The sequence below is a fragment of the Monodon monoceros genome, unplaced genomic scaffold, assembly GCF_005190385.1.
Source record: "Monodon monoceros isolate NGI ecotype Baffin Bay Population unplaced genomic scaffold, NGI_Narwhal_1 Super_Scaffold_6, whole genome shotgun sequence".
Classification (NCBI taxonomy): Eukaryota; Metazoa; Chordata; class Mammalia; order Artiodactyla; family Monodontidae; genus Monodon; species Monodon monoceros.
Window position 1 is genome coordinate 6,180,540 of NW_021703783.1, and position 24,152 is coordinate 6,204,691.

At 56.5% G+C, this 24,152-nt stretch overlaps 2 protein-coding genes across 3 annotated transcripts; both read left to right on the forward strand.

Moving 5' to 3' along the window:
- The first annotated feature begins 4,185 nt into the window (after positions 1 to 4,185).
- Positions 4,186 to 10,284, forward strand: PTMS (parathymosin). 2 transcript variants are annotated; one of them, XM_029205339.1, is made up of 5 exons: positions 4,186 to 6,100; positions 9,045 to 9,116; positions 9,283 to 9,358; positions 9,499 to 9,560; positions 9,731 to 10,284. In XM_029205339.1, exons 1-5 carry the CDS (start codon positions 6,056 to 6,058, stop codon positions 9,779 to 9,781), a joined length of 306 nt encoding a protein of 101 aa, XP_029061172.1. In that variant the 5' UTR covers positions 4,186 to 6,055; the 3' UTR covers positions 9,782 to 10,284. The 2 variants fall into 2 exon arrangements, with proteins under 2 accessions (XP_029061172.1, XP_029061171.1); XM_029205338.1 differs by having other exon boundaries at positions 5,528 to 6,100; positions 9,499 to 10,275.
- A 1,425-nt stretch (positions 10,285 to 11,709) lies between these two features.
- Positions 11,710 to 17,463, forward strand: LAG3 (lymphocyte activating 3). Its single transcript, XM_029205336.1, has 8 exons — positions 11,710 to 12,101; positions 12,406 to 12,553; positions 12,943 to 13,202; positions 13,863 to 14,126; positions 14,524 to 14,799; positions 16,315 to 16,557; positions 16,839 to 16,966; positions 17,239 to 17,463. Exons 1-8 carry the CDS (start codon positions 12,044 to 12,046, stop codon positions 17,341 to 17,343), a joined length of 1,482 nt encoding a protein of 493 aa, XP_029061169.1. The 5' UTR covers positions 11,710 to 12,043; the 3' UTR covers positions 17,344 to 17,463.
- The last annotated feature ends 6,689 nt before the right edge of the window (positions 17,464 to 24,152 follow it).

Genomic DNA, 24,152 nt, shown 5'->3' on the forward strand with positions numbered 1-24,152 from the left:
GACCACTCTGGCTGTTGTACGGAGAATAGACCATTGGGGGGACCACAGCAGAAACAGGAGGACCTATTAGCATGCTGTAGCCATATCCAGATGGCTTAGAGTAGGTTAGAAACAGTGGAGGCAAGAAATGGTCAGATTCTAGGTATGTTTTGAAGATGGAGTTAACAATTTGCTGATGGTTGGATGCAGTACAAGGGAGAAGAGTCAAGAATGACTCCAGAGGGAGTTCCCTGGTGGTCCAGTGGTTAGGATTTGGCGCCTTCACTGCTGTGGCCCTGGGTTCAATCCCTGGTCAGGGAAGTAAGATCTCTGAGAGCCGCAAGGCATGGCTGGAAAAGAAGAAAAAAAAAGAATAACCCCAGGGTTTTCTGACCTGGGCAACTGAATGAGAAATAAATGACCATTCTGCTTGCCACACTGTACTGTGTGCATATAGGATTAGCTTGAGAACATATGGAAATTGTGTCTGGCTGAAATTGTGATCCTAACCACAAGGCTACACCAGATAACTGAGTGGTCAGTCTTCCCTTTAGAAGCTAGCCACCCAAAGCAGGAGGAGCACAACAGGAATACGTGAATCCCATGCCTAGTTCGACCATAAGATATTAGATGTTAGACTACCTTGGGCAGGTATGCTAATGTTAATGGTTGGCATTAGCAGTGGAGTTTTAAGAACTTCCTGTTGTCTGTTGATCATTTCAAGAAGGCCTCCCCAAGGAGGCAGCATGTCTCGTGATTAACGTGGGCTTTAAGGATTGAAGTGTGCGCTGCCTGTGTGGTAGTTCCTGTCAGTAAACATTTATGGAGCTCCTTCTACACGCCAGGCACGGTGCAAGGTGCTGGAGATGAAAAGACAAGTAAGACACGGTCTCTGCCCAGCCGGGTTCACAGTCCAGCGAGGGTTGCCAACATGGAATCCATGATAATCCTGGGATGAAGGCCGCCATAGGAAGATGTATATTAGAAGGGCAAAAGTGGTTCAGAAGAGGGAGTGAGTGGCTCGGGGGGTGGGGTAGGGCAGCCAGGAGAGCATTTCAAGCGGAAGGTGAGATTTTAGGTAGAAAAGCAGTTTGTGCATTTCAGCAAACATTTTTGAGCTTCTACAATATGCCAGGTACAGCAGTAGGTGCTGAAGATACAAAAACTCTTAAATCATGATTGAAAACCCAAATTAATTAAGCTTAAAGTCAGTGAGTGATGTTGACCCTTGGAGCAGGGGCAGGACCGGGCTTGGAGAGAAGAGGGGGTGCTCAAGGAACCTTTAGAAAGTGAAATGTGAAGGATCTAGGGAAGAAAGGAAGAGGCGGCGTCTCGGATGACCCCTTGGCATGAATAAATGGGTGGGGGACGGGATCTTTAACTGAAATAGAAAAATGGGGGAGTTGCAGTTGGAAGGCATCGGGTTGAGGCGCTGTGGAGGATCCAGGGAGAGAAGACAGAAGGGAATTGGAGTCATGACTCGCACTCAGGAGAGAAGCTGGCGCTGGAGATATGGGTTTGAGAGTCATCAGCGTTTGAGGTATGCGTTGGCAGTGGGACTTGTACCATTGGAGGTGCGTGATGGAGTCGCTTAGGGAGACTGAGTGAGAACAGGACCCCTGAGACCTGAGCCACCTGCATGGGTTCAGTTGGCACCGTTGACTGAATAACCTCCTCCAGATTATTAAGTCCTCCCTCGGCCTTTTACCTTCTGGGCAGAATAAGCCTCTAGCTGTCACTCCTGGTACCATCTCCCCTAGCCTTTTCACTTTCACTTTCCTCTACTCTGGGTCAGCCACATTGTCTGTTTCATCTGTGAAAATGTGGAAATCCTGAGCAATCATGCACCTGTGGTAAAGTACATGACAACAGTGGCCCAGGTGACCTTCCAACACGGCAGCCAGAATTGCTTTTGACTTTCCATGTACAGAACACTGGGGATGGAGACAAGAGACGAGATAGAAAAAGAAAAGGCAGTTTAGGGCCAAGGTCTGAAGTGGTGCTGTCCAATATGGTAGCCACTAGGGTTATTTAAATTGAATTAAAATTGGGAATTCCCTGGCAGTCCAGTGGTTAGGACTCAGCGTTCTCACTGCTGTGGCCTGGGTTCAATCCCTGGTCAGGGAACTAAGATCCCACAGGCCGTGCAGCATGACAGAAAAAAAATAAAATAAAAAAGGATGAGGTAGACTTCTATTTAAAATAAACAAATAAGGGACTTCCCTGGTGGCACAGGTGGCACAGAATCCACCTGCCAATGCAGAGGACAAAGGTTTGATCCCTGGTCCTGGAAGATCCCACATGCCATGAGCTACTGAGCCCATGCGCCACAACTACTGAAGCCCGCGTGCCTAGAGCCCATGCTCTACAACAAGAGAAGCCACCGCCATAAGAAGCCCACACACCGTAAGGAAGAGTAGCCCGCACCCAGCAACGAAGACCCAACGCAGCCAAAAAATAAATAAATAAATTTCATTAAAATTAAAGTAAAAAACACAGTTCCTCAGTTGCACTAGCCACATTTCAAGTATTCAGTGACTACACGTGGCTTGTGGCCACTGTATTGGAAACTGCAGGTATAGAACATTCCCGTCATCACAGAAAATTTTGTTGGACAGAGTCCAGCCTAACTAAGTCTAGGAATCCATCTCCTCTCAACTCTCTACTGTCTTGAGTTTTGAAAGGATTTTTTTTTTTTAAAGCAAAGGAAAAATGAGGAATAGCAAACGAGGTCATTGGGAGTGGAATGGGATGAAGAATACAGTGAGGAGTGGAGAGGCCCAACTTTCAGGTTTCTGTCCTCCCATCCTTGAATGATAGCTAACAACGCCTTCCTTAGCACTTAACCTATCAGATAAAGAGGCAAACTGAAAAAACCCAGGAAGCTGAAGAGGGGGAAGAATTCACTTTAGAATGAGATGGAAATAGTTATAGAGTTGAACACCTTCTACAGAGTAGTGAGGGAATTGCTGGGATGTCAGAAGTTTCCAGGGGGCTCGGGCCTCCCCTATTCTCACCTGGCCTTCCTTTTCCCACCTCCAGAAAATGTGTAAGAAGGCACAGGTTTCCCCATTCAACCAGTGGAAAATTCTCCGTTGAATTGCAAACTAAAAGAACTCTAGGAATAGGCAAGCTTCCACAAGGCCTCAGAAATCATTCTTTGGAAAGTAGTAAACACAGGCTGGCATCATTTAACACTCTTGGCCCCAGAGGCCCAGAGACCAACCCCAAGGAATAGGGGGTGGGCTTTCAGCATCCCACTCCTTCCAAATTCACCCTAAGTGTGTAGCTTTCTTCTTAGGAAGCCAAGACTTCAGGAGACATGTGTTGTCCAACCAGAGAGCGAGGGCTAAGGGGTGCTTCTCCCATGCAGGAAGGAATTAGATCCAGGCCTCCTGCTTCCCACTTTTTCCTTTGGTCCCTGCGGACCCTAGTGTCCAAACTCTTAGATTCTCAAGGCTCTCCCTTGGGCCTTGGGGCAGGATTCCCATTCTCTGCCTCTCCATCTCCCTGGAATTTTCCACTGCAGCTGCCTCCGCTCCCAGACACCCCTCCCTGGGCAAAATTCCCGGCTCCCTCCGCCTCCCCTTCCCTAATCACACCTCATTCCCACCCCCGGCCCTCAGGCCCAGCCCACAGTCCAACCCACAGCCCACACTAACCCCGGTGGTCCCAGTTAGGGAAATGGGAAGCCAGACCCTTATAAAAGGGTGAGAGGGAGGGTCCTAGGCTCTCTCCAGGGCGGGGATAAAGGACAGTGGAGGGGCTGGTCCCCTGTGGGGCTGGAGTGGGGGGAGTGGCCCTCCTCAAATCCCCATATAAGGCAGGGCAAGCAGTTAGGCTCCTGGATTGGCTGATTCAAATGAGCATTCCACCTGGCAACAGAGTTTCTATTGGCTCTCAGGAAAAATAGGAGGAAGGTGGATGGAGGTTGTTGGTGGCGGTGATTGGAGGGGGGGAGGGGAGTGGAGATGACCGGAGTGGGGGGCGGTTACCAGGGCAACAGGGTAAGAGCCCAGCAGGGTGTCCGAGACAGCAGGCGGGGCTGCTAGGTGGAGAAGGGGGGAAGAGGAAAGGAGGGTGGGAGGGAGAGGAAAGAGACTGACGGGGAGGGAGCGAGACAGGGAGACTGGGGGGGGGAAGGGGGAGGAGGGGGGAGAGGGAGATAAATGAAGCAAGAGAGTACAGAGATAGAGAGGGTCAGAGATCGCTAAAGACATCAGCGAGTATGTCAAGAGAAACAGAGACAGAGATGGAAAGATCTCAGAGAAAGATGGACAGAAGTCGGCAAGGAGAAACCTGGGTGGGGCTCCAAGATTTCTGAGGAGACAGAGACTGAGAAACTGATAGAAGAGTCGAAAGAGAAATTAGGAGGTGTGGACACCAAGGGACCAAAAGATGGGGTATTTAAGCACTCAAAGACTAAATGGTGATGATTGGTCAGATATGTCTTTTTTTTATAAAGAAAATGAAAATGATAAAAAGATGAAGACTAATGATAGACAAATACAGGAGTGCACATACACCAAAGATACATTTTCCCAAACCCTAGCCTTCCATCCCATCCACCTTCCTGACCTTTGCTACACACCCCAGGCCTCTTGTCCCCTCCTGAAACCCCAAGCTTCTCAAAATGACCCAAAGATACTGAGACTGAAGGAGAGGAGTTGAGGGTGTGTGGAACAGTGTGGGCTGGAACCCCCTGCAAAGGAAGCAGATATCATCCAGGAAGGCTGGGGAAGATGGCAGCAGAGGAAAGAGAAAGACCAAGAGAGGGAAAATGTGGGTAATAAGGACATGAAGAGGAGCTGAGGAAAATCAGCTAAGGATATAGGGCCGGGTGACAGACTCAGATGAGACAAGAACAGTGTTGTCTGGAGAGAGAGGGAAGGCAGAGATGGAAGGTAGAAGAGGGCAAGTGAGAAGTGGAGAAGGGGCGACAGAAGAAGAGAGTTGTGAGACAGAAATGCATGAGGAGGGATGAAGATAGAAGGACCAGGCAAAGAAAAGTGAGGTGGGATGGGCAAAGAAGAAAGGTCGAAGATGGAAAAGGGGAAAGGAGATTGGAAGGCCTCTGACTCCCCTCAGATCACAAGCGAGAGCCCGGAAGGGAGGAACCCAGCAGGGGTCACAAAAGTCAGCCTAGGGCAGGACGAAGGGTGGGCGGCCCTTTCTGCTCTCTCAACCCCTCCCAAGGCCACCCAGGGAACGTAGATGCCGCAGGAGAGGGGAAATCCAGCGAGATGTGGAAGTAGCTTCCGCCCTCTTCCTCCTCTTTAAGCTTTTGGTTTCTCTAATACCTGCCCGGCCTTTCCATCTGCTTCCCCCCCACCCCACCCCTTGGCAAAAATCTCGAGGCTATTGGTGGGGTGTCTGTAGGATCCAGGCCATCCCTCCAGCCCGCCCCCAAAAGACACACTCCACATTCGCCGGCAGTAGGTCGGGATTCGGAGAGGTACCTCCCCGCAGGAACCCCACCCCTTCCCACCTCCTCGCCCCACTCCTCTCGCCGCGACCGTAGTCTCTCCATTTCCCCCTCCTGGTGTAGTCCTCCCTCCCGCCTCTCGCGCGCTCCCTCCCCTCGCTTTCATCCTCCTATCCCCACCTCTCCAACCTCCGCTTTCATCCTCCTCCCCTCTCTTCTCCTCCCCGCTCCCGCCTGCCCCACCCCTGGGAAGCCCCTCCCGTCGGGCAGCGCCGCTTTATAAGCGGGTTCCCTGGCCGGGGGCGGCAGCGGCTGGTCGGCGGCAGCTCTGCGGGTGCGGGGGCGGCGAGCCGAGGACCGAGCGACCGCGGCCGGAGCGCGCCGGCCACCGCCCGCACCGCCCTTCCGCCCGCCCTCCGGACGGCCGCAGCCCTGCGGGTCTCCGCTCCAGACCCACCCCCGCCCCACCCCGCGCGCCTCTGCCGCCTCTTCCTGAGCCCCAGCTTGCCGAGCGGCCGCCGCTGCCGCTGTCGCCGCCGCCGCCGCCACCGCGCCAGGTTCCGGCCGCGGCCACCCTCCGCCGTCCAGGGCCCTTCCGTCCCGGCCCCGGGACCCCGACTCCCCGCCAGCCCCGGCCCCGGCCCCGGCACCATGTCGGAGAAGAGCGTGGAGGCAGCGGCCGAGTTGAGCGCCAAGGTACGGGCGGGGCCGGCGGCGGCCCGGCCTCCGCACGCCCCCCGGGCTCCGCGCAGTCGTGCGCCCCAGGTCGCCCCCGACGGCCGCAAACTGCTTGCCCGGGTGCAGGGTCCCGGTGGACCCCGCTCCGCCCTCCCCCCGCGCCCCAGCCTGGCGCTGCCTGCCCCGCTTCGCGCGGCTCGCGCCAGCGCCCTCTAGCTTCCCGAGAGCCGTGCGCCCGGCTCCCGGCCTGGCCGCTCCGGCCCCGCGCCGTCCCCACCCCTCTCCGGCCCCGGCTCGCGCGCCTCCACCCCGGCCGGTGACCGTCGGAGCTCTGCGCGTCTTATCTACCCTGCCCCCTCCCCCGCGCCCCTCTCCGGCGCCCCGTCCCCTGTCTTCCCTTCCAGTCTGACCTCACCTTTCCTCCGCTAAGCGGTTTGAGAGCCTCCGGTGTAAACAGGACTCTCCAGGGAGGCTGTTCCTCTCGGCCCCTCCCCTCGAGGCCCAACCGACTCTTGCTTCTCTCCTCCGACAGCTACTGCCTCTGTCTGTTTTCTCCTTCCCTCCTTTCCTTCCATCTGAATCCACTCCTTCGTCCACTGGCCTTCAGCTCTCTTAGTCTGCATAGCCCTCCTCCAGCGTCTCCCCCCACGCTTAAAGAATCTTGAATTCCTAAAAACCAGAAGGGGGTCGGGAACAGCCTTCGAAAAAGCTGGGGCCCAGCATTGCATGGCATTGCATCGCGCTGCCCTTGCTCCCGTCAGCTCCCTCCCTGGCCCCATCCCTTCGGCCTTGCCTCTCTTCCAGCCGTTCTCTAATTTCCCTAGGGAACCTGCTGAGTGTCGCTTGGGGAAATTAATTCGGCCAGGGTTTGGGGGCTGGGAGCCCGACCTTGGGTGGGGGGTGATTGCTGAGGAGGTCACAGAGGTCTCCTGGAGGCCGGTGAAGTGAAAGGGGGAACCAATGGGATTCGAGGCAGTGGGAGACAGGGACTCCGTGTGAGATCTGACAAGGTGTGCTGAGCGGCCCTCCGGTGGGCTGTGCGGTGGCATGTGACTTCACTGAGTAGGTGTCTTTGTATGTCTGAAATCCAGCGAGTGTGTGGGACTGCCCGTGTCAGTTACATGTGTGCGTGTGGAGACGTAGCTGTTCTGGAACCGTGTGGCTGCTTTGTGAGTGCCGAGTGGCTCGGCACTTGTGCTGTCTCAAGAGTGTATGCCAGCATGCCCAAACACCGGGCCATGTGTCTCCGGATCGCGTGGGCGCCCCTCTGTAGCTGTGCGTGTGAATCAGTGTCAGCCTGTGTCAGTGTGTGTGCCCGTGTTGAGTAAATGAGGCCAGAGAGCTGCCTAGCACAAGACCTAGGTCACATACCCTCCTGGAAAAGGGATCATGGAAGGACAGTGACCAGAAGGACAGGACCAGACAGGAGAGGAGAGGGCCCGGCCCCTTGGACTTTGGCCTCTGGTAGCCTCCCTCCCTCCCTGGCACTCACTCTCCTTTCCTCCATCAGCCCCGATGAGAAACTCAGGCCAGGGCCGTGCAGACCTGGTGCTGGGGCCCCCAGAGAGAAGCTGACGATCCCCTGGCTCTCCAGGCCCAGGATGTAGGGGAAAGCCCACCAGGTAGTAGAAATGCCATACCGACCATGTGGCAGAGAAATGAGGACAGCGAAGTGGCATGAAGAAACCTAGCTGGAGTGAGAGGGGCAAGCGTTTTGCGCTCCCCATAAAGGGAGAAGGGAATTGAGCGTCCCTCCAGGCCAACCACCCAGCACCAAACCTCTCTCCTGTCCCAACCCTGTTCCAGAAAGGACACACCCTCCCAGGGTGATCTACTCACCCAGAAAACTTCCATCCCCATGGAATCGGATACACAGAGTTGCACACCAACACCAGATCCGATCCGATCACACAGAGACACCACAGTGCCTGCCAAGGGGTGGGGTAGAGAGAGGACTGGAATCTCAATTGGAAGGGCCGGTGTGGTGTCCCGAGAGAGGGGACTCTTGTGAGCACCTCCCTGGGCCACATCACATCAGGACAAGACATCAGAGGTGTGCCTGCTGGAGTCTTGGGAAGGACAGAGGGGCCGTGTGGAGGGAGGGGACTCTACACAGGGACCTTCCCCTCTACTTTCCCATCCCGCCCACATAGACCTTGTCTGTCTCTTCGTCTGCCAGGTCCCAGAGTCTTTCCCTTCCACGTTTCCCTTACCCTACTTCCCCTACATCCCCCCTGGCAACGGTGACTCCTACCCTTCTGCCACACCGGTGCACACACCACACCAGGGCCCACACCGTGCTGGTGCACGCACCATGGGTGGTCAGGAGGAGGAAGCCACCTGCACTGCCTGGGGGCAGGAGTGGGCAGAAGTGAGAGGGGGCACCGGGAGTTGTGCTAAAGGGTCTCTTCCTATTCCTGTAGCGTTGGGCCAGGTACGAGCCTGAGGATTAGGGGGGCACAAAGGCAGAAACAAAGGCTTTCGCAGCTGAGAGGGAAGCTGGGAGGGATGCCCAGGAGAGAGTACTCAGGAAAAGGCCCCAGAGGTAGACAAAAGGCAGAGCAGGGCCGGCAGAGGGAGGGGGCAGGCAAAGGAGGGACCTCCAGAGGGGGTGGGGCATCAGGGCTGCGAGCAGATGGAGGGGATTTGCTTTGCTGAGCTGAACTCTTCAGCCGGTGAGGTTGGGCAGAACTTGGTGGGGGTGATGAGCGCTTACCTTGGCTGCCTCTTCCCGGGCTTCATCACTTTTCTCCTCCCTCGAGTCTTGGGGAAGGTGTCTGGTCTCAGCCCCTCTGTGGCTGTGAGGACCCTAGGACCTCTGTTCAGTCTCTAAGCTGCACCGCCCACTTTCTCCATCTCCCACTCCTCTAAAGTCACTGCAGAGGGAGAACCGGGCCTGGAGGGACTTAAGGGCTGCAGATCGTTTGTGGTGAGAGGAAGGTGACCTGTCTCTCTCTTGCAGGACCTAAAGGAGAAGAAAGAGAAGGTGGAGGAGAAGGCAAGCCGGAAAGAGCGAAAGAAAGAAGTGGTGGAGGTGCGGAGGGGTCACCTGCCCACCGTGCCCCCAGCTCCCTTCCTGGGGGCCCGCCTTTCCCCGACCCCTCCCATCCTCGCCACCCCGCCCTCAGGCCCCTTACCCTTGGCGGGGACGGTGGGTGGAGGCACAGGGCCATCCTGACACCTCCCTCTCCTGTCTGCAGGAGGAGGAGAACGGAGCTGAGGAGGAAGAAGAGACCGCCGAGGACGGCGAGGAGGAGGATGAAGGAGACGAGGAAGGTGGGGAGGGGCAGGGAAGGCTGGGCTCAGAGGAACCGTCAGGGTGGGTTTGAAGAGCTGAAGCAGGGCTGAGGGCCGCCACAGGGGGTCTCTGCTGGAGCTTCCAGCCCTTCCCCAATGACCCATTTCTGGCTCCTCAGATGAGGAAGAAGAAGAAGATGAGGACGAAGGGCCCGCGCTGAAGAGAGCTGCCGAAGAGGAGGTTTGGGCTGGGTTGTGGGCTGAGGGGCTGTCAGGGATGCAGCAGGGCCGGGAGCCCTTTGGATTTGGACCTAGATCCCGGTGGTGCAGGGCGGGGGCTGGAGCTGGAGCAGCACAGAGGGCGGTCCCTCTCCCAGGTGACGGCTACCGCAGCTCTTTCCCTCTCCACAGGATGAAGCGGATCCCAAGCGGCAGAAGACAGAAAATGGGGCGTCGGCATGAGCCCCGCGCCAGTGGGCTGGGGGTGGGAGGCCCCTCGGGGGCCTGGAGGTGAGGGTAGGGACAGCCGAGCACAGCCGCTCTTCACCTGGCTCCCTGCTCTGGGCCCCGCGCCAGAGCTGCCGCCCTCCCTCTCCCCAGCCTTCTCATGCCGCCCCTCCACACACTGCCCCCTCCATCCTCACTGCCATCTTCCACCTCCTGACCTGCTCCATCTGAGCTCCCCAGCTGGTCCCCAGTGGCCCCCTCCCTCTCCCTCCTTTTCCTCCATCCCCGCAGCCAACCCCACCCTCCTCTGGGAGCCTCTCCTTCCTAACCTCTGCATCCCAGCCTCACATCCTGCCCATCCCTACCCTGCCTGATCCCTGGGTCTCCCTCAGATCCCCTTCTCTCAGACAGCGCCAGGCCGGGGTGGGAACAGGGTTGGGGCCGAGCCCCACAGCTGCCCCCCTCCCCTCCCCTTTTTGTATAATTTAATAAAGAAACGGTCGCGCTTCTGTTTTTAACCTGTCTCCTGCTTACCCGGGCAGAGCGAGGAGGGTGGCCAATGGCACATTCTATCAGGACCCCTCCCCTCTATAAAAAATGGGCCAGCGGCACCCTCCTACCACCCACCCCGGGAGAAGACGAGCAGCAGCGCTCCGGGTGGACGGGGGGGGGGGGGGGGGGGGGGGCGCGGTGTCTTTGAGAGCTGACTCGCGTCTTGGTTTTGGATTCTTGGGGATGTTCCTCCCAGCCATACACACACCCTTCCCTGCTGAGCCCGGTGGAGAGCTACCAGCCCTACTGTGCTGAACCAGGCAAAGAAACAGCCTCCGAAACAGGAAGTCCCGCCCCTGAAGTGGGAGAGGGCAGGAGACCTGGGTCTCAGCCTCTTTGGATGGAGTGAGAGTTGCCTGGCACTGAGCAGTGAGCTCCTTCCTGATCAAGCAGGGAGAACTCCAGGACCTCTTGCGGCTCCAGGCCTAATGCAAGTTCTGGCTCCGCAGGCTGGGTGGCGTGGGGAGGAGTTCCCCTCTGGCCTCAGCCTTCCTTCCCTAGTCCTGCTTCAGGTTTTCCCAAGGCAGGATCCCTGCTGCAAGATGTCTGCATTTTTCCGTATCACCCTTGCCCTCTCCTGGTTCAGAGCCTCTGGATTGGGAGAGCCTGGTGATTACACAGAGGTCTGAGCTGTAGGGGGTGTGTGTGATTCATTGATACCATTCATCCCCAAAGATGAGAAGACACCTGTAACTCACCCGGGGTCAGGGTCACACACACACACACACACACACACACACACACACACACAGCTTTTGTCTTCACACTCCCTACCTGACATTTAATCTCTGAGCCTGCCTCAGTTTCCTCATGTGTGCAATGGGGGATAATATTAGATTTCATGGGTTACTGTACACAAAGTGCCCACTACGATGCCCAGCACATAATGAAGGTACAATACAGTGTAGCTATTCTTCTCCCTGTGTGTGGGGTGCCCCTCTTCAGACCTACCATCTCTTAGGGTACAGCAGAGCTTCTGGGAGTCATTGGATGGGTGGGGAGACAGGTAGACGAGGGTAATGAAGTTCTGGGAAGGTAAGGGAATAAGGGAGGGGATGAGTACCAAGGAAAGAACTTGCCAAGAAAGTATGACTAGGGCCTGGGGAGGCAGCTCAGAGATGGGCAAGTGGGTAGTTCAAGGCAGAAGAGAAGGGCAGAAGTTCCTCAGGAAAGAGAACAGTCAGGAGGGTGGGGGAGGAGTGGAGAGGGTGGTGGGGACACCCAGGACTGAGGAAATAAACAAGGGGAGCGCCATCACAGGGGTGGAGGTAATGCTGCTGGGAATCAGCCCCCTCAGACTTTCCACTGCGAAGCGAAACCGTGAGCCCTGGGGTGCTGGGGGGGGGGGGGCAACGGGGAGGGGAAGTGCGAAAGGTGGAGGGAAGACAGAAGGACAGGGGCCAGGGCCCTGGGAGCAGCAGAAGGGCCTCTAGCTCAAGACAGCCACCTTACCTCCACTCTGCTCTCTGCCAGCACCCTGCCCCATCCCCCGGGACCCCCACCCCATCCCTGACCGCACCCTCCGGCTGCCCGATCTGCTGGGCTTTCCTCTAGATTCCAGCCCCTGGTCGTTGGTTCCTCCCTCTCTCCAGGCCTCCATTCCTCTTTTTCTAGATTCTCTTTCTCCAACACCCTCTTTGCAGAACCCCTCTTTTGAACATCAGTCCTTCCCCACTTTCTGACCTCTTCCCTTTGGAGGGCTGTGTGGCCCAGGGCTCAGAGGAGATGCGGGAGGCTCGGTTCCCGGTCTGGCTGCTTCTGCAACTGCTGTGGGCAGCTGCAGGTAAGGTGGGGACCACCCTCTGGGAGGGTTGACCTCCAGACCCACAGTAGGGGGTGAGGAGGGATTTCTCGATGACCACACAGATGCCAAGGCCCTTAGGTTGGGTGGATTCTTCTAACGCCTTTCTTGGGGCAGTCCTTCAGCCCCCAAAGCCTCTCTTAGGTCTCCCCCTTGGCAGGGAAGGGGCAGAAACCCAAGGTCTCCCTCAGCCCTGTTTCTCCCTCAGAAAACACTGAGGCTCCTTCTCTGCTTTGAAGTCTTTTGGCTCATGGCCCCTCCCCTTGGCCTCTCTTTTCCTCCCCAGTGGAGGCTCCAGACCCTGGGGCAGAGGTCCCAGTGGTGTGGGCCCAGGAGGGGGCTCCTGCCCAGCTCCCCTGCAGCCCCACAATCCCCCTCCAGGAGCTCAGCCTTCTGCGAACAAGACAAGTCACTTGGCAGCATCTACCAGACAGGTAGGCACCCCAGACTGCAGCAACAAGACCCCCAGCTCCAGCAGTAAAGGCGTGCAGACTTCCAGTCCCGGGCCCAAGCCAGCCCTCTGTGTTTTCCCCCCCGAGCTGTCAGTCCCTCTGAAGCCAGTGGCTCAGCCTCCCCTGCCGCCCACCGCCCCCCTCCCCGCCCTTCCTCCGCAGCCTGCCCCCCTCACACCTGCGTCCCCCAGCACGCCTGCCTCTCTCCGGTAGTGGATGGTGCTGGCCAACCGGAGCAGGGGACGGGACGGTTAGCAGTCCAGAGATCTTCCCTTTGGGTGGGCTTCCTCATCCTCAAAGTGTGGTTGGACGGCCTCTTCCCCGGGGTTTCTTCCCCTCGCATTTCTCAGTCCCATCTCTCTCCCGCCCAGTGAGCCCGCGGCGCTCTCCCCGCGGGGCCCGGGGCCCCGCCGCTACACGGTGCTTAGGCTGGCTCCCGGAGGCCTGCGCGTCGGGAGGCCGCCCCTGCAGCCCCGCGTGCAGCTGGATGAGCGCGGCCTCCAGCGCGGGGACTTCTCGCTGTGGCTGCGCCCGGCCCGACGCGCCGACGCCGGCGAGTACCACGCCGCTCTGCGCCTCGGGGACCGCGCTCTCGCCTGCCGCCTCCGTCTGCGCGTGGGCCAGGCGGCGGGTAGGTGTGGCGGGGGGGGGGGGGGGGGGGGGGGGGGGAACGGGGCTAGGAGGAGGGCGCCCCATATCCCGCCGCCCCGGAGGCAGGAAGGGCTGCGCAGAGGCTGGCTGTGCTTCTAAGGATGCGCCCCAGGCCCTGCCGGAGAGCCCCGAACAGAGGGGCGGAAGGGGCCGGCGAGCCTGCCTGCGGGGTGGAAGGTGCCCCCGGAGAAGCACGTGTGTGTAGGGAGGGCCCGGTGGACAGATCGTATCACCCCTCGAGCTCCCCTTCCCCGACCCACAGCGGGAGTGCCAGGGTGGAGGAGGGGATGCACCCCTTCGAGGGGGGAGCGCGGGGCTGGAGTGACTCCGTTGAGATATCTGTAGTCTGTACCTCAGGGTGGCCTTAGTGGGGATCCTAAAGCAAGGCCTGGAGAAGGGGAAGCGTAGACCAAGCCCAGTGAACTGGAGGCAGGGGGCAGGGGAAGTAGGCAGGGGACTCTTGGGTATGCATTTGAAGCACCTCCAGGGGCCAGGCCCTGGGCTGGGTGGGTGGGAGGACGGTTGGGAGAGAGAAGACAAAGAGATCTACAGCCAGGTGCCTGTTTCCAGGAGCTTCCAGCTTAGCTGGCCCGATGTGTTGGGAAAGTGGGCCTGATCAACCTTCTCTGTCCTTGCGCAGTGACTGCCAGCCCCCTCGGGTCTCTGTGGACCTCCAGTTCCGTCATTTTGAACTGTTCCTTCAGCCGCCCTGATCTCCCGGCCTCTGTGCACTGGTTCCGGGACCCAGGCAGAGTCCCCGTTCAGGAGTCCCCCCATCACCTCTTAGCCGGAAACTTCCTCTTCCTGCCCCATGTCAGCCCCTTGGACTCCGGGACCTGGGGCTGCACCCTTACCTACAGAGATGGCTTCAATGTCTCCACCACGTACAGCCTCACTGTTCTGGGTAACTCCTCCAGTCTGCGTTCACACTTGACCACAATCCCTTCCTGCCCCCCCTTCCCCCCGTCACCTCCCCTGGGCTTATGAGCCCCCAAACCAAGCTGATGGCACCTGTGATTGCTCTGGGCCTCACTGTCCCAGTCCTTTCTCTTTCTCTTTGCAGTCTTTCAGTGGCTTTTCCCTTCTAGCTTTTCCCTTGGTCATCCAGCCTAACTTGCCACCCTTTGGTCTCCTATTGGCCCACGCACATTCGGGGGTTCTGAGCATCCACAGTTCATCCACCTTATTCTGCTCCTTAGCACTCTTCAGAGCTGGACCACCTCCTTCACCCTTCCTCCTCCCTTCCCTGCAGACCTAGCGCTCCAGCCCCTTTGTAACTTGGGGTTCCCTTTTCTTTGCAGGCCTGGAGCCCCCAGTCCCTCTGACAGTATACGCTGGAGCTGGTTCCAGGGTGGAGCTGCCCTGCCACCTGCCTCCGGGTGTGGAGACCCAGTCTTCCCTCACTGCCACATGGACCCCTCCTGGGGGAGGCCCCGACCTCCTGGTGGCTGGAGACCATGGCAATTTTACCCTTCTACTAGAGGCTGTGGGCCAGGCCCAGGCTGGGACCTACACCTGTGGCATCCACCTGCAGGGGCAGCAGCTCAGTGCCACTGTCACTTTGGCAGTCATCACAGGTCAGCCCCATGTGGGAAAGGACAGGAAGGGAAGGCTAGCTGGGCAAAGACTGGGCAAGTCCGCCTCATGATGCCAGGCCACTGGGCACAAGTTGCAGGGGGATGCCCCTTGTGGCCTCCTGTTTTCTCGCCCCCATATAACGAACAGAAACTGAAAACCTCCCCTGAGTCACTGGATGAATGTTCCACTCTTCCGTAAGGGACTCCCCTGCTCTGAATTGGGGGGAGGGTCAGAGAAGTTAGAAGGAGAGGTGGCAAAATTTGAATGGTTCAAGAGAAGTGGAATATAGTTCAAGAATCCGTGTCCACTTTGGAGCCAGGGCCTGGGTTAAAGTTGCAGGAAGTGGCCTGGATTGGGGAGGAATTAATAAATCCGTCCCTTAGTCAGCAAATATTTACTGAGCGAGGGCTTTTCAAGACAGTATAAAACAAACATAGAAGAAAAAACCAAACAAACTCAGAAGGTATGTGTTGATTGATCGGTAACTATCACCGCTTGGTTGTGTCTGCCGTACTCACTTATGCCACTGAATAGCACCACAGAGTAGGCAGTTAATAATGTATATTGGTTGAATGAATAAATGAGTCTGCCAACAACACATCTCCTGAAGACCAGTGCTGGATTTCCACCTGCTTCCCAGGTATCTCTACATAGATACGGTATCCACACCTCAGCCTCACTCTGAGCCCCATCTTTTCCTCGCACCCAATCCTCTTGCTAAGTCACCTTCCCGTCAGCCACTCGTGTCCCACTCATCCTCAACTTCCTCCTTCCCAGTCAGTTACCACAGCCTACCAGTTCTTTCTGTCCAAGGTCTTCTTGAGGGTCAACTGTCGGGTCAGTTTTCCAAGCTATCTGCATGACACCTCAATGGGAGAGAGATTGTTGTCCCTGTTTTACAGAGAAGGAACCTTCCCGAAGTCACAGAGCTGGGAAGTGCTAAACTTGGGGCTAAACTCAGGTGTCTGTGCCAGCAAACCTTCAGGGGCCTGTACACCATGCTCAGCTCCAGGTCATTCATCAATTTTCTCCTCCTGCCCATCCCCACCGCACAGCTTCGAGATGCTCTGTCCCTAGATCGGTTGATCTGTTCTCTAGACATTCAGAAATGGGGCTAGAATGCATTTGGGGGACACAGATGTGAGCCACAGCATGGAAGCAGGAAAAGTGCAAGGTCTCCGGGAGGCCAACTCACCTGAACGATGGGGGGGGGGGGGCGGTTCTGAGCGTTTGAGTAGAAAGTCATGGAAAGGAATCTGAAATATTTGTCACGTGATCCTTCGGGCCATCCCCCGAAGGCAGTAGGGAGTCTGGAAAGTTTGGGGGCAGCAGAGTGATCTGACCAGAGCTTTGTCTTGATAAGATTAATGTGGCCATGACCCTGATCTCCTCCCCTCCACCTCACCCAATCAGAGCCCAGGTGAGTCAAGGCAATTGAGACTTGGGAGTCGGGCCTAGGCTTTCATGTAAGGGGGTCGGGGCCCCAAAAGATCTCTTCCCTTTAATTTTTTCAGTGACTCCCAAATCCCATGGGTCACCTGGCAACCTGAGAAAACTGCTTTGTGAGGTGACTCCGGCATCTGGACAAGAACAGTTTGTGTGGAGCCCCCTGGACGAGCGGTCTCGCAGGACCTCCGCAGGCCCCTGGCTGCTGATGCCGGAGGCCAGGCTCCTTTCTCAGCCCTGGCAGTGCCGTCTGTACCAGGGGCAGAGGCTTCTCGGGACCGCCGTATATCTCGCTGAGCTGTCCCGCCCAGGTCCGAGACCCCACAGCGCCATAGCCCCAACTCCAGACCAGTCACCTCCATCCCACTTCCAGACCTCCTCCCCACACCACGCTCGCTCTTTCTCTCCAGTCAGGGAGCTGACCTCCAGCTCCTGTCTAGGCCTGACCCACTTCTGCCAATAATTAGCTGAGTGACCCTGGACGAGTCCCTTAAACTCTCTGGGTCTCATTGTCGGTAACATGTGGGGGTATGGCAAGGTGTCCTTCCGGCCATGACCCTATGGCTCTTGCAATCCTGACCTCTCTCTGTAGGTGCCCAACGTTCCGAGAGAGCCCCGGGGGCCTGGGAAACAGGCCACCTTCCTCTCCTCATCCTTGGGATCCTCTTCCTCCTCGTGTTGGTGACTGGAGCCTTTAGCTTTCACCTTTGGAGAAGACGGGTGAGCCGGGAGCCCCCCTCCTCAGTCCTCGGTGTGCTGTCTGGCACCCCTTCCTCAGGTAGATGAGCCAGGTTGACCCCTGAACTTGCCCTCAGAGCCCACTCTCCATGAGCCTCTGCACTCCAGGGACCCCTTGTGCCTGAAGGAACCAAAGGAGGGGCTGAGGGAAGGCCTGGGACCATATGGGCAGGGAGGGGCCTGGGAAGGAATAGCTTATTCCCTTTCCCTTCCCCCTCCTCTTCCTCCTACCCTCCGTGTCTGTCTTCCCACAGCGGCGACCAAGAAGATTCTCTGCCTTAGAGCATGGGACTCACCCACCTCAGCCTCAGGGCAAGACAGAGGATCCGGAGCCGCAGCCGCAGCTGAAGCAGCCCTGAGCTGGAGCCGGGCAGCCCCTGCATCTCCGCACTTCAGTGCAAATAAACTCCCCGTCAGCAGCAAGCCTGAGTCTGGCGCCTTCTTGCCCAGGGAAGGTTCTGCCTCTCCCCAGCCTCTGGGGCTCCCTTCTCACACCCTGGCCTTCTGACCTACTTTCCCCAGGCAGTCGTGCATCTTCCCCTTTTCCGTTCCTGGTTTCTTCGTGATTCTTTCTTCCTGGTGTCTGTCTTGCTCTTTCTTTCTCCTGGGGAGTCGTTTCCCTGAAGGTCCGGGCAGCCCTCACCCCTCACCCCTCCAGCCGTCTCCTCCGTCCTTCTGCTCACGCTGCTCTGGCTGCCCAGTTTCCTTTATATTTTGCCCCTCAGGCCCGCCCCACGCACGCCATACCTCAGCGCTGTCCTTGGCCCTCTGGCGGCAGCGCGGGCGCGCGCGCGCGCGCACACACACACACACACACACACACACACACACTCAGCCCTGCCGGGTCGAGTCCTCCCGAGATGGGGTCTCGCAACCTTTCTGGGTGGCAGCCTCCGCCTCACCCCTATGTTCCGCAGCCCTGGGCGAGCGCACACTGCCACCCAGTGGTCTCTGTTTGTCACACATCACCGGAGGTCACAGGGCAGGCTGAGGTAGATTAGCAGTGTGGGGACCGGGGACCAGGCAGCTCCGATGCCCCGTGGGCTGGCTCTACCTTTGTGACTCCACTCTCCGTGGTCCGCACATGAGAGCGCACCCAGCAGCTGTCTACCGCCCTGTACACCCTCAGGACAGATCACCCTGGCCCTGGCAAAGTTATGATCCAAGTCTGACACAGGGGAGTCCTGGGGACAAAGTGCCCCACGTGGGGAAGAGAACAGACACCCAGACCCTGGCTGCTGCTAAAGCCTCAGGAGTCCGGAACCCTGGCTTCTGATCCTGGCTGTGCTGATGTGACCAGAGCTCATCTCCTTGAGCCTCAGTTTCCTCATCTATGAAATGGGACAAGGAGGATAATGCACCCAGAGGGGTTGTGCCGATATTGGATAATACAAGGGCTTTGAAAACTGTGGGTGTGCTGAGCATCCATTCGTGAAGGAGGAGAAGACCCACGAGCCTGACTGCCTCCTTGCTCTGTCTGTCTGTCTCTCTAGGAGGGAACATTTCTCTGGGCGGGGCAGACAGTGCTTTAGCAGAGCACACAAACACACACACACACACACAGAGGGACCCAGCCCTCCGCCTGCAGTGTTTGCAGGGCTCTGGACTTGGGCTGAGGGAGCTGTCACCCTGGACTGGAGGGAGAACACACTGCAAGTGGGTGGGAGCTGGTCTACAGGCGCCAATGGGGGGGTGCACAGACACAGGATGTGGCAAAGGCCCTGCCACTGTCCCCCGAGCCTGTGTGCTGTGTGCAGTGACACAGACACGAAACATGAAGCTGAAGACCTGCCCCATGGAGACACAATGGCCAGAGACTTGGGGACAGAATGGGGAGAGGAGCACCTTCGTTCCGTGCAGAGCCCTGGCGGGGAGGGGCCTGAATAATGACCCATTTGAGGCCATCTGAGGTTCCCAGCCTTAGGATGGTGGTGACCCTTGTCTCGTCACAGGCAGGGACACAGGGGTACAGAAAGGAGGCTCTGGGGCTCGCCGGGGACGGTCGCACTGTGAGGGGAGGCCTGAAGCCCCTCTGAGCGGCATTCAAAGCACCATCTACCCCCTTTGCTGTGGGCTAGGGGCGCTGCCAAGGAGACTCCTTAGCTCTGCCCACAACCTGCTCTCCACGGCCGTGGTGAAAGCCACCAGGCTTTAATGGAGCAGGGGTTTCCTGGAAAGTTCTGTGGGTGACATTCTTCCTCTCTACGAGGTGACACCCTCTGCCCTTTGGGCTTCTGAGAGGAGTCACTGAGGATTCACAGGCTCTGTCCAGGGACGTCCCCGCGCTCCTGCACAAAGGGGACAGGGAGGGGACAGAGGCCACCTGTTCCTCCACCCACTGAGGAAGAGAAGAGCAGAGAGCGGAAGGAAGTGGGGGCAGGGGGCTTATGTATATGGTGCTCCTTTGATTAATTCTCGGCCTGTCTCTGTGGGATCTCTCCTGGGGGCAGGGTCACTTTCCTGCTCCTGCCTCTCTGGCCCTGCACTCCCCATCCAGCAAGAGAACCTCCAGCCCTTTCCGTGTCCTCTTAGGGTCCAGGGAGTGAGATTAATCCATCCTGTTTCACCAAGTTTATCTGTAAACTGACATTCCAGGTTGGGGTCCTGGAGGGGAAAGGGCGGCAAGGAGGCAGGGAACTCATGGGGGTTGTGGGGAGGGGGAATTGTCTTAGGTCCTCGTTAAAAAGGAAGGGAGGGGAGCACCCTGGTGGCCTAGTGGTTAGGATTCCGGGTTTTCCCCCCTGTGGCCTGGGTTCAAGTCCTGGTAGGGGAACTGAGATCCCATAAGCTGCGCGGTACAGCCAAAAAAAAAGGGAAGGGGGTGTATTAGTTGTTTACTGCCACGTAACAAATCACCCCCAAACTCAGTAATTTAAGAGAGTAAAGATATTATCTCACAAGTTCAGGAATCCGGAAGCAGCCTGGCTGAGTAGTTCTGGTGCGGGTCTCTTACGGGGGTTTCTGCCACGATTTGGGCTAGGGCTGTAGGCATCTGAAGGCTGGGCTGGGCTGGAGGATCTGGTGGTGAAAAGGTTCCCTCAGGTGGCTGCCGGCCAGGGGCGTTGGTCTCTCCCCACGTGGGCCTCTTCACAGGGCTGCTCATGACCTAGCAAGACGAACACTACCATGCCTTTACAACCTAATCTGGAGAGTGACATGCCATCCCTTCTGCCGTTTTCTGTTGGCCACAGAGCCCATGCTCGTACAGTGTCGGGGACAGCATGAGGGTGTGAGGTGAAGGAAGCAGCAATCGCGGGGGCCATGTTGCACCCCGCTATCATGGTGGGGAACAGTGCCCAAAAGAGACATAGGCCAAGAGGGGGAAGAGGCCTCTCTGAGGACCTCCACTCCCAGCCCTGCCAGGGACCTGACAGCCTCCTCCAGAAGTTCTGGAGGCCAAACGAGGTCCAGAGCTTTGCCCAGTCCAGCGTGTCAGGCAAGAGGCCATACTGTGCTCCTTCAGGCCTGTGGTCACCGTTGCCAGTGTGTCCCCCACCCCTGATCTGGTCTTCTCATCTCCACGGGGCAGGGCAGCCCCACAAAGGTCCCGGCCTCACCTCCCCCAGCAGCCAGGGTACTAGGCCTGGGCCCCTGCTGTTACCCCTCCCCCAAAGGAGGTGCGCTTAGCTTTCCCTGCTCGGGCCCACCCCAAGGTGGGGCTCGGCCTTTGAAGGGAATGAGATTCGGGTGGGGATGGGTTCTTTCTGCTCCACTCTGTGGCTGACAGTTTCTCCAGGGCCTGCAGGTGCTAGATGGCTGAGCCCAGGCTGGGCTCTGAAATTTGCCTGCTCATACCTCCCATGGGGCGGGAGGCCTTGGAACCACTCTCTGAGAGTTGTAGAAAGTGGTCGTGGAACCGGGGGGAATGTGGCCTGTGGAATGTGGAGGTGACTCAGCCCTGCAGAACTCTGCTTCCCAGAGAACAACCTCTGTGCCCCTCTCCCCTCCCCCTCCCTCTCCCCCTCCCCTCCCCTCCCCAAGCCCCACTCGCACTCGCTTTGCCGAGGCTGTGGAGGGTGCCACTGCAGCTGCTCTGGTGAGGAGGCCACCACAGGATTGCACCTGGGGCTTCCAACCTCCCTGCTCCACAGGCGGCCCCACCCCTCCTCCCACAGCCTGGGTGCTGGCTACCCTCTGCCTCCATCTCTTGCTCCCCCCTTGGTCTACCCCCGCACCTCCAGCCTGGAGACAAAATACACGCGGCAAAAATAGCTTTGTTTCAGGAACCAGGAGACTTCTGGAAACCCCCATGCTCCGTGCCTACCGTCATATAATGGGGCAGAGAGCTTAACTTCGGTTTCTTCTTCTGTGAAATGAGAATAGTAATACGTGCTGAAAAGGTCTGGCATATGCTAATGTATGTGACAGTGCTTTGAAAATGGAAAATCTCTCTATAGATGTGAGGGATCCTGGTGATGCCAAGCCTCAGAAGCCCCAGATGAGGTCACTGGCCTCCTACCCCCTCCATTGCTGTGGGAGACGACTTCCCGCCGCCTCATCCTGGCCTTTCTTTTTTTTTTTTAAATTGAAGTAGAGTTGATTTACAATATTATATTAGTCTCAGGTGTACAGCATAGTGATTCAATATTTTTATAGATTATACTCCATTTAAAGTTATTACAAAATGATGGCTATATTTCCCCGTGCTTATTTATTTTATACATAGTAGTTTGTATCTCTTAACCACCTACCCCTATCTTGCCCTTCCCCCTTCATCCTGGCCTTTCTTTTTTAATTTATTTTATTTATTTATTTTTGGCTGAGTTGGGTCTTCGTTGCTGCGCGCCGGCTTTCTCTAATTGCTGCGAGCTGGGGTTACTCTTTGTTGCGGTGCACGGGCTTCTCACTGCGGTGGCTTCTCCTGTTGTGGAGCACGGGCTCTAGGCACACGGCTTCAGTAGTTGTGGCACATGGGCTCAGTAGTTGTGTCTCTTGGGCTCTAGAGCACAGGCTCAGTAATTGTGGCGCACGGGCTTAGTTGCTCCACGGCATGTGGGATCTTCACGGACCAGGGCTCCAACCCGTGTCCCCTGCATTGGCAGGCAGATTCTTAACCACTGTGCCACCAGGGAAGTCCTCCTGGCCTTTCTTACTGCAGAGGAGAGGCAGTAGGGTGAGGGGGACCATCCAGGGATTAGGGGCCAAGCAGGTAAGTTCAAATCCTAGTGCCATCAGGTGTAGTTACTAGCTTTGTGACTGTTGGTGATTCTCTTAAACTTTTCGAGCCTCAGTTTCCTCATCTGTATGGTCTGGAAAATAATACTTATGCCTGATCATTGCTGTAAGGATTAAATAAAATACACAACCATATAAAGCACACAGCAGTTCTAAATGTTCAATATAAACTTGCTGTCTCTTCCCCTTTTCTTTTCCTGCTTGAAAACCCCAGAGGGAGGCATTGGTTCTTGGGAACCCATCTTCACAGGCCACAGACCCCCAAGAGCTGGGTGGCATCACACCGTCCATCTGGTACATCAGTTGCAAACTGGTGGGCCCTGAGCTAGATCCAGCCCTTGGAATGCTTTGTGTGATTTATTCAGTGTTAGAACAAAACACAAAATTAGTTGCCAACATTAAAATTAGGAGATATTACATAAATGTCTGGTTTTCCACCTTCTGTTGAAATGTTGGCAGAGCTGGCGACTCTGGGTTCACGTTCTGGTACAACCTCTACTGTCAGCTCAGCTGGAGCTGTGTGGTTAGTAGCTGCCCTCATTAGCTGAGGCAGTGCCTCTGTTTATCTCAGTCTTCACCCCTCCCTATTGTTTACTACCAGCTTTTCTCAGTTATAGTGCCTAGCAGGCTCCTATAGGCATTTAAGTCTGTGAGCCTTTCTATAGCCCCTCTGCATTCATTCATTCAGAAAGTATTCAACAGCCAGGCGCTGGGGGGAGGGGGGAACAGAGAGTTTGCGTTTAAGAGGGACAGAGTTTCAGTGGGGGAAGATGAAAAAGTTCTGGAGATGGATGGTGGTGAAGGTTGTACAATAACATGAACGTACTTAATGGCATAGAACTGAACACTTAAAAATGGTTAAAATGGTAAATTTTATGGGATGTATCTATTACTACCATATATTTAAAATCAATCAATATCAATACAACTTAATATTTTAAAAAGTATTCGACAAGTATTAAGAGTCTACCAGGCCCCAGGCTCTCTGCTGGGTGCTAAGTAAGACAGATGTGGTCACCACTGTAGCCCGTGAGACAGACACTAAACGACAATTTCATAATTGTTTCACTTGGATAAGTGCTTCCAAGGGAGAAGCCGCACAGGGTACTGGGAGGTCTTACCACAAGGGAACCTTCATTCAACTGGGGCGCCTGAGCAGCCTTCTCAGACTAGGAGGAGGGGTCACACGGAGGATGAGGGTGTGCTGTTCCTCACCCCACAACCCTCACCTCTGGACCACCCGCCTCCAGGCTTCTTTCAAGGGAGAAATCAACTTCAGTCTCATTCCAGCCTCTGTTATGTGGAATTTTCTTTCACTGAGAGCAGAGCCCAGTGGTTACTGATCTAGGCTTCCCGTGGAAGCCTTTCTCAACCTCCCAGTTGCAATAAGGTTCCCTATGATAAGCTGTCCCAACATTCTGTGCTTCTCCCTTTGTGGCACTTATCCAGTGGTGATGGAATTATTAAATGTTTAGTGTCCATGTCACCACGTCTAGCTTACTGAACGTCACACCCCCGGGCCCCAGCAGAGTGCCTTGGGCTGTTAAACACTGCACACTTGTTGAATATACCAATGAATGGAGAGAACTGGGCCAGGTCAGGGGTTATAATCTTAAATGCCTACAGGAGCCTGCTCAGTCATGTAAATGAGAAAAGCAGGCGGGCGGTACACAGGAAGGATGTTTGCATTCCTGCCTGAAGGAGGACACACCCTCTCCCTTGAAGGACAGCCTTAGAGGTTGCACCTAACACTTGCTCTTATTTCCATTAACCAAACTCGAGTCATTTAGCCATACCCAGCTGCAAGGGAGGCTGGGAAATATAACTGAAATCTGGGCAACAATGAGCTCAGCTAAAAATCGAGGGTTCTATTACCAAGGAAGAAGGAGAAAACAGATTTGGGGGACAACTGAAGGTCTGTGCAGAGAGAGAGCTAAGATCTGAAGAGTGGATACAAGTTTTCCAGTTTGGTGATTCTCAACGTGTGGCCCAT

What these genes read in the sequence shown, in the direction of transcription:
- PTMS (XM_029205338.1), top strand. Translation starts at nt 6,056, where the DNA reads ATGTCGGAGAAGAGCGTGGAGGCAGCGGCCGAGTTGAGCGCCAAG. An exon ending in GAAAGAAAGAAGTGGTGGAG is followed by an intron (nt 9,117 to 9,282) that starts GTGCGGAGGGGT and finishes TCCTGTCTGCAG; the next exon opens with GAGGAGGAGAACGGAGCTGA. An exon ending in GGATGAAGGAGACGAGGAAG is followed by an intron (nt 9,359 to 9,498) that starts GTGGGGAGGGGC and finishes CTGGCTCCTCAG; the next exon opens with ATGAGGAAGAAGAAGAAGAT.
- LAG3 (XM_029205336.1), top strand. Translation starts at nt 12,044, where the DNA reads ATGCGGGAGGCTCGGTTCCCGGTCTGGCTGCTTCTGCAACTGCTGTGG. An exon ending in CGCTGAGCTGTCCCGCCCAG is followed by an intron (nt 16,558 to 16,838) that starts GTCCGAGACCCC and finishes CTCTCTCTGTAG; the next exon opens with GTGCCCAACGTTCCGAGAGA. An exon ending in TTCACCTTTGGAGAAGACGG is followed by an intron (nt 16,967 to 17,238) that starts GTGAGCCGGGAG and finishes GTCTTCCCACAG; the next exon opens with CGGCGACCAAGAAGATTCTC.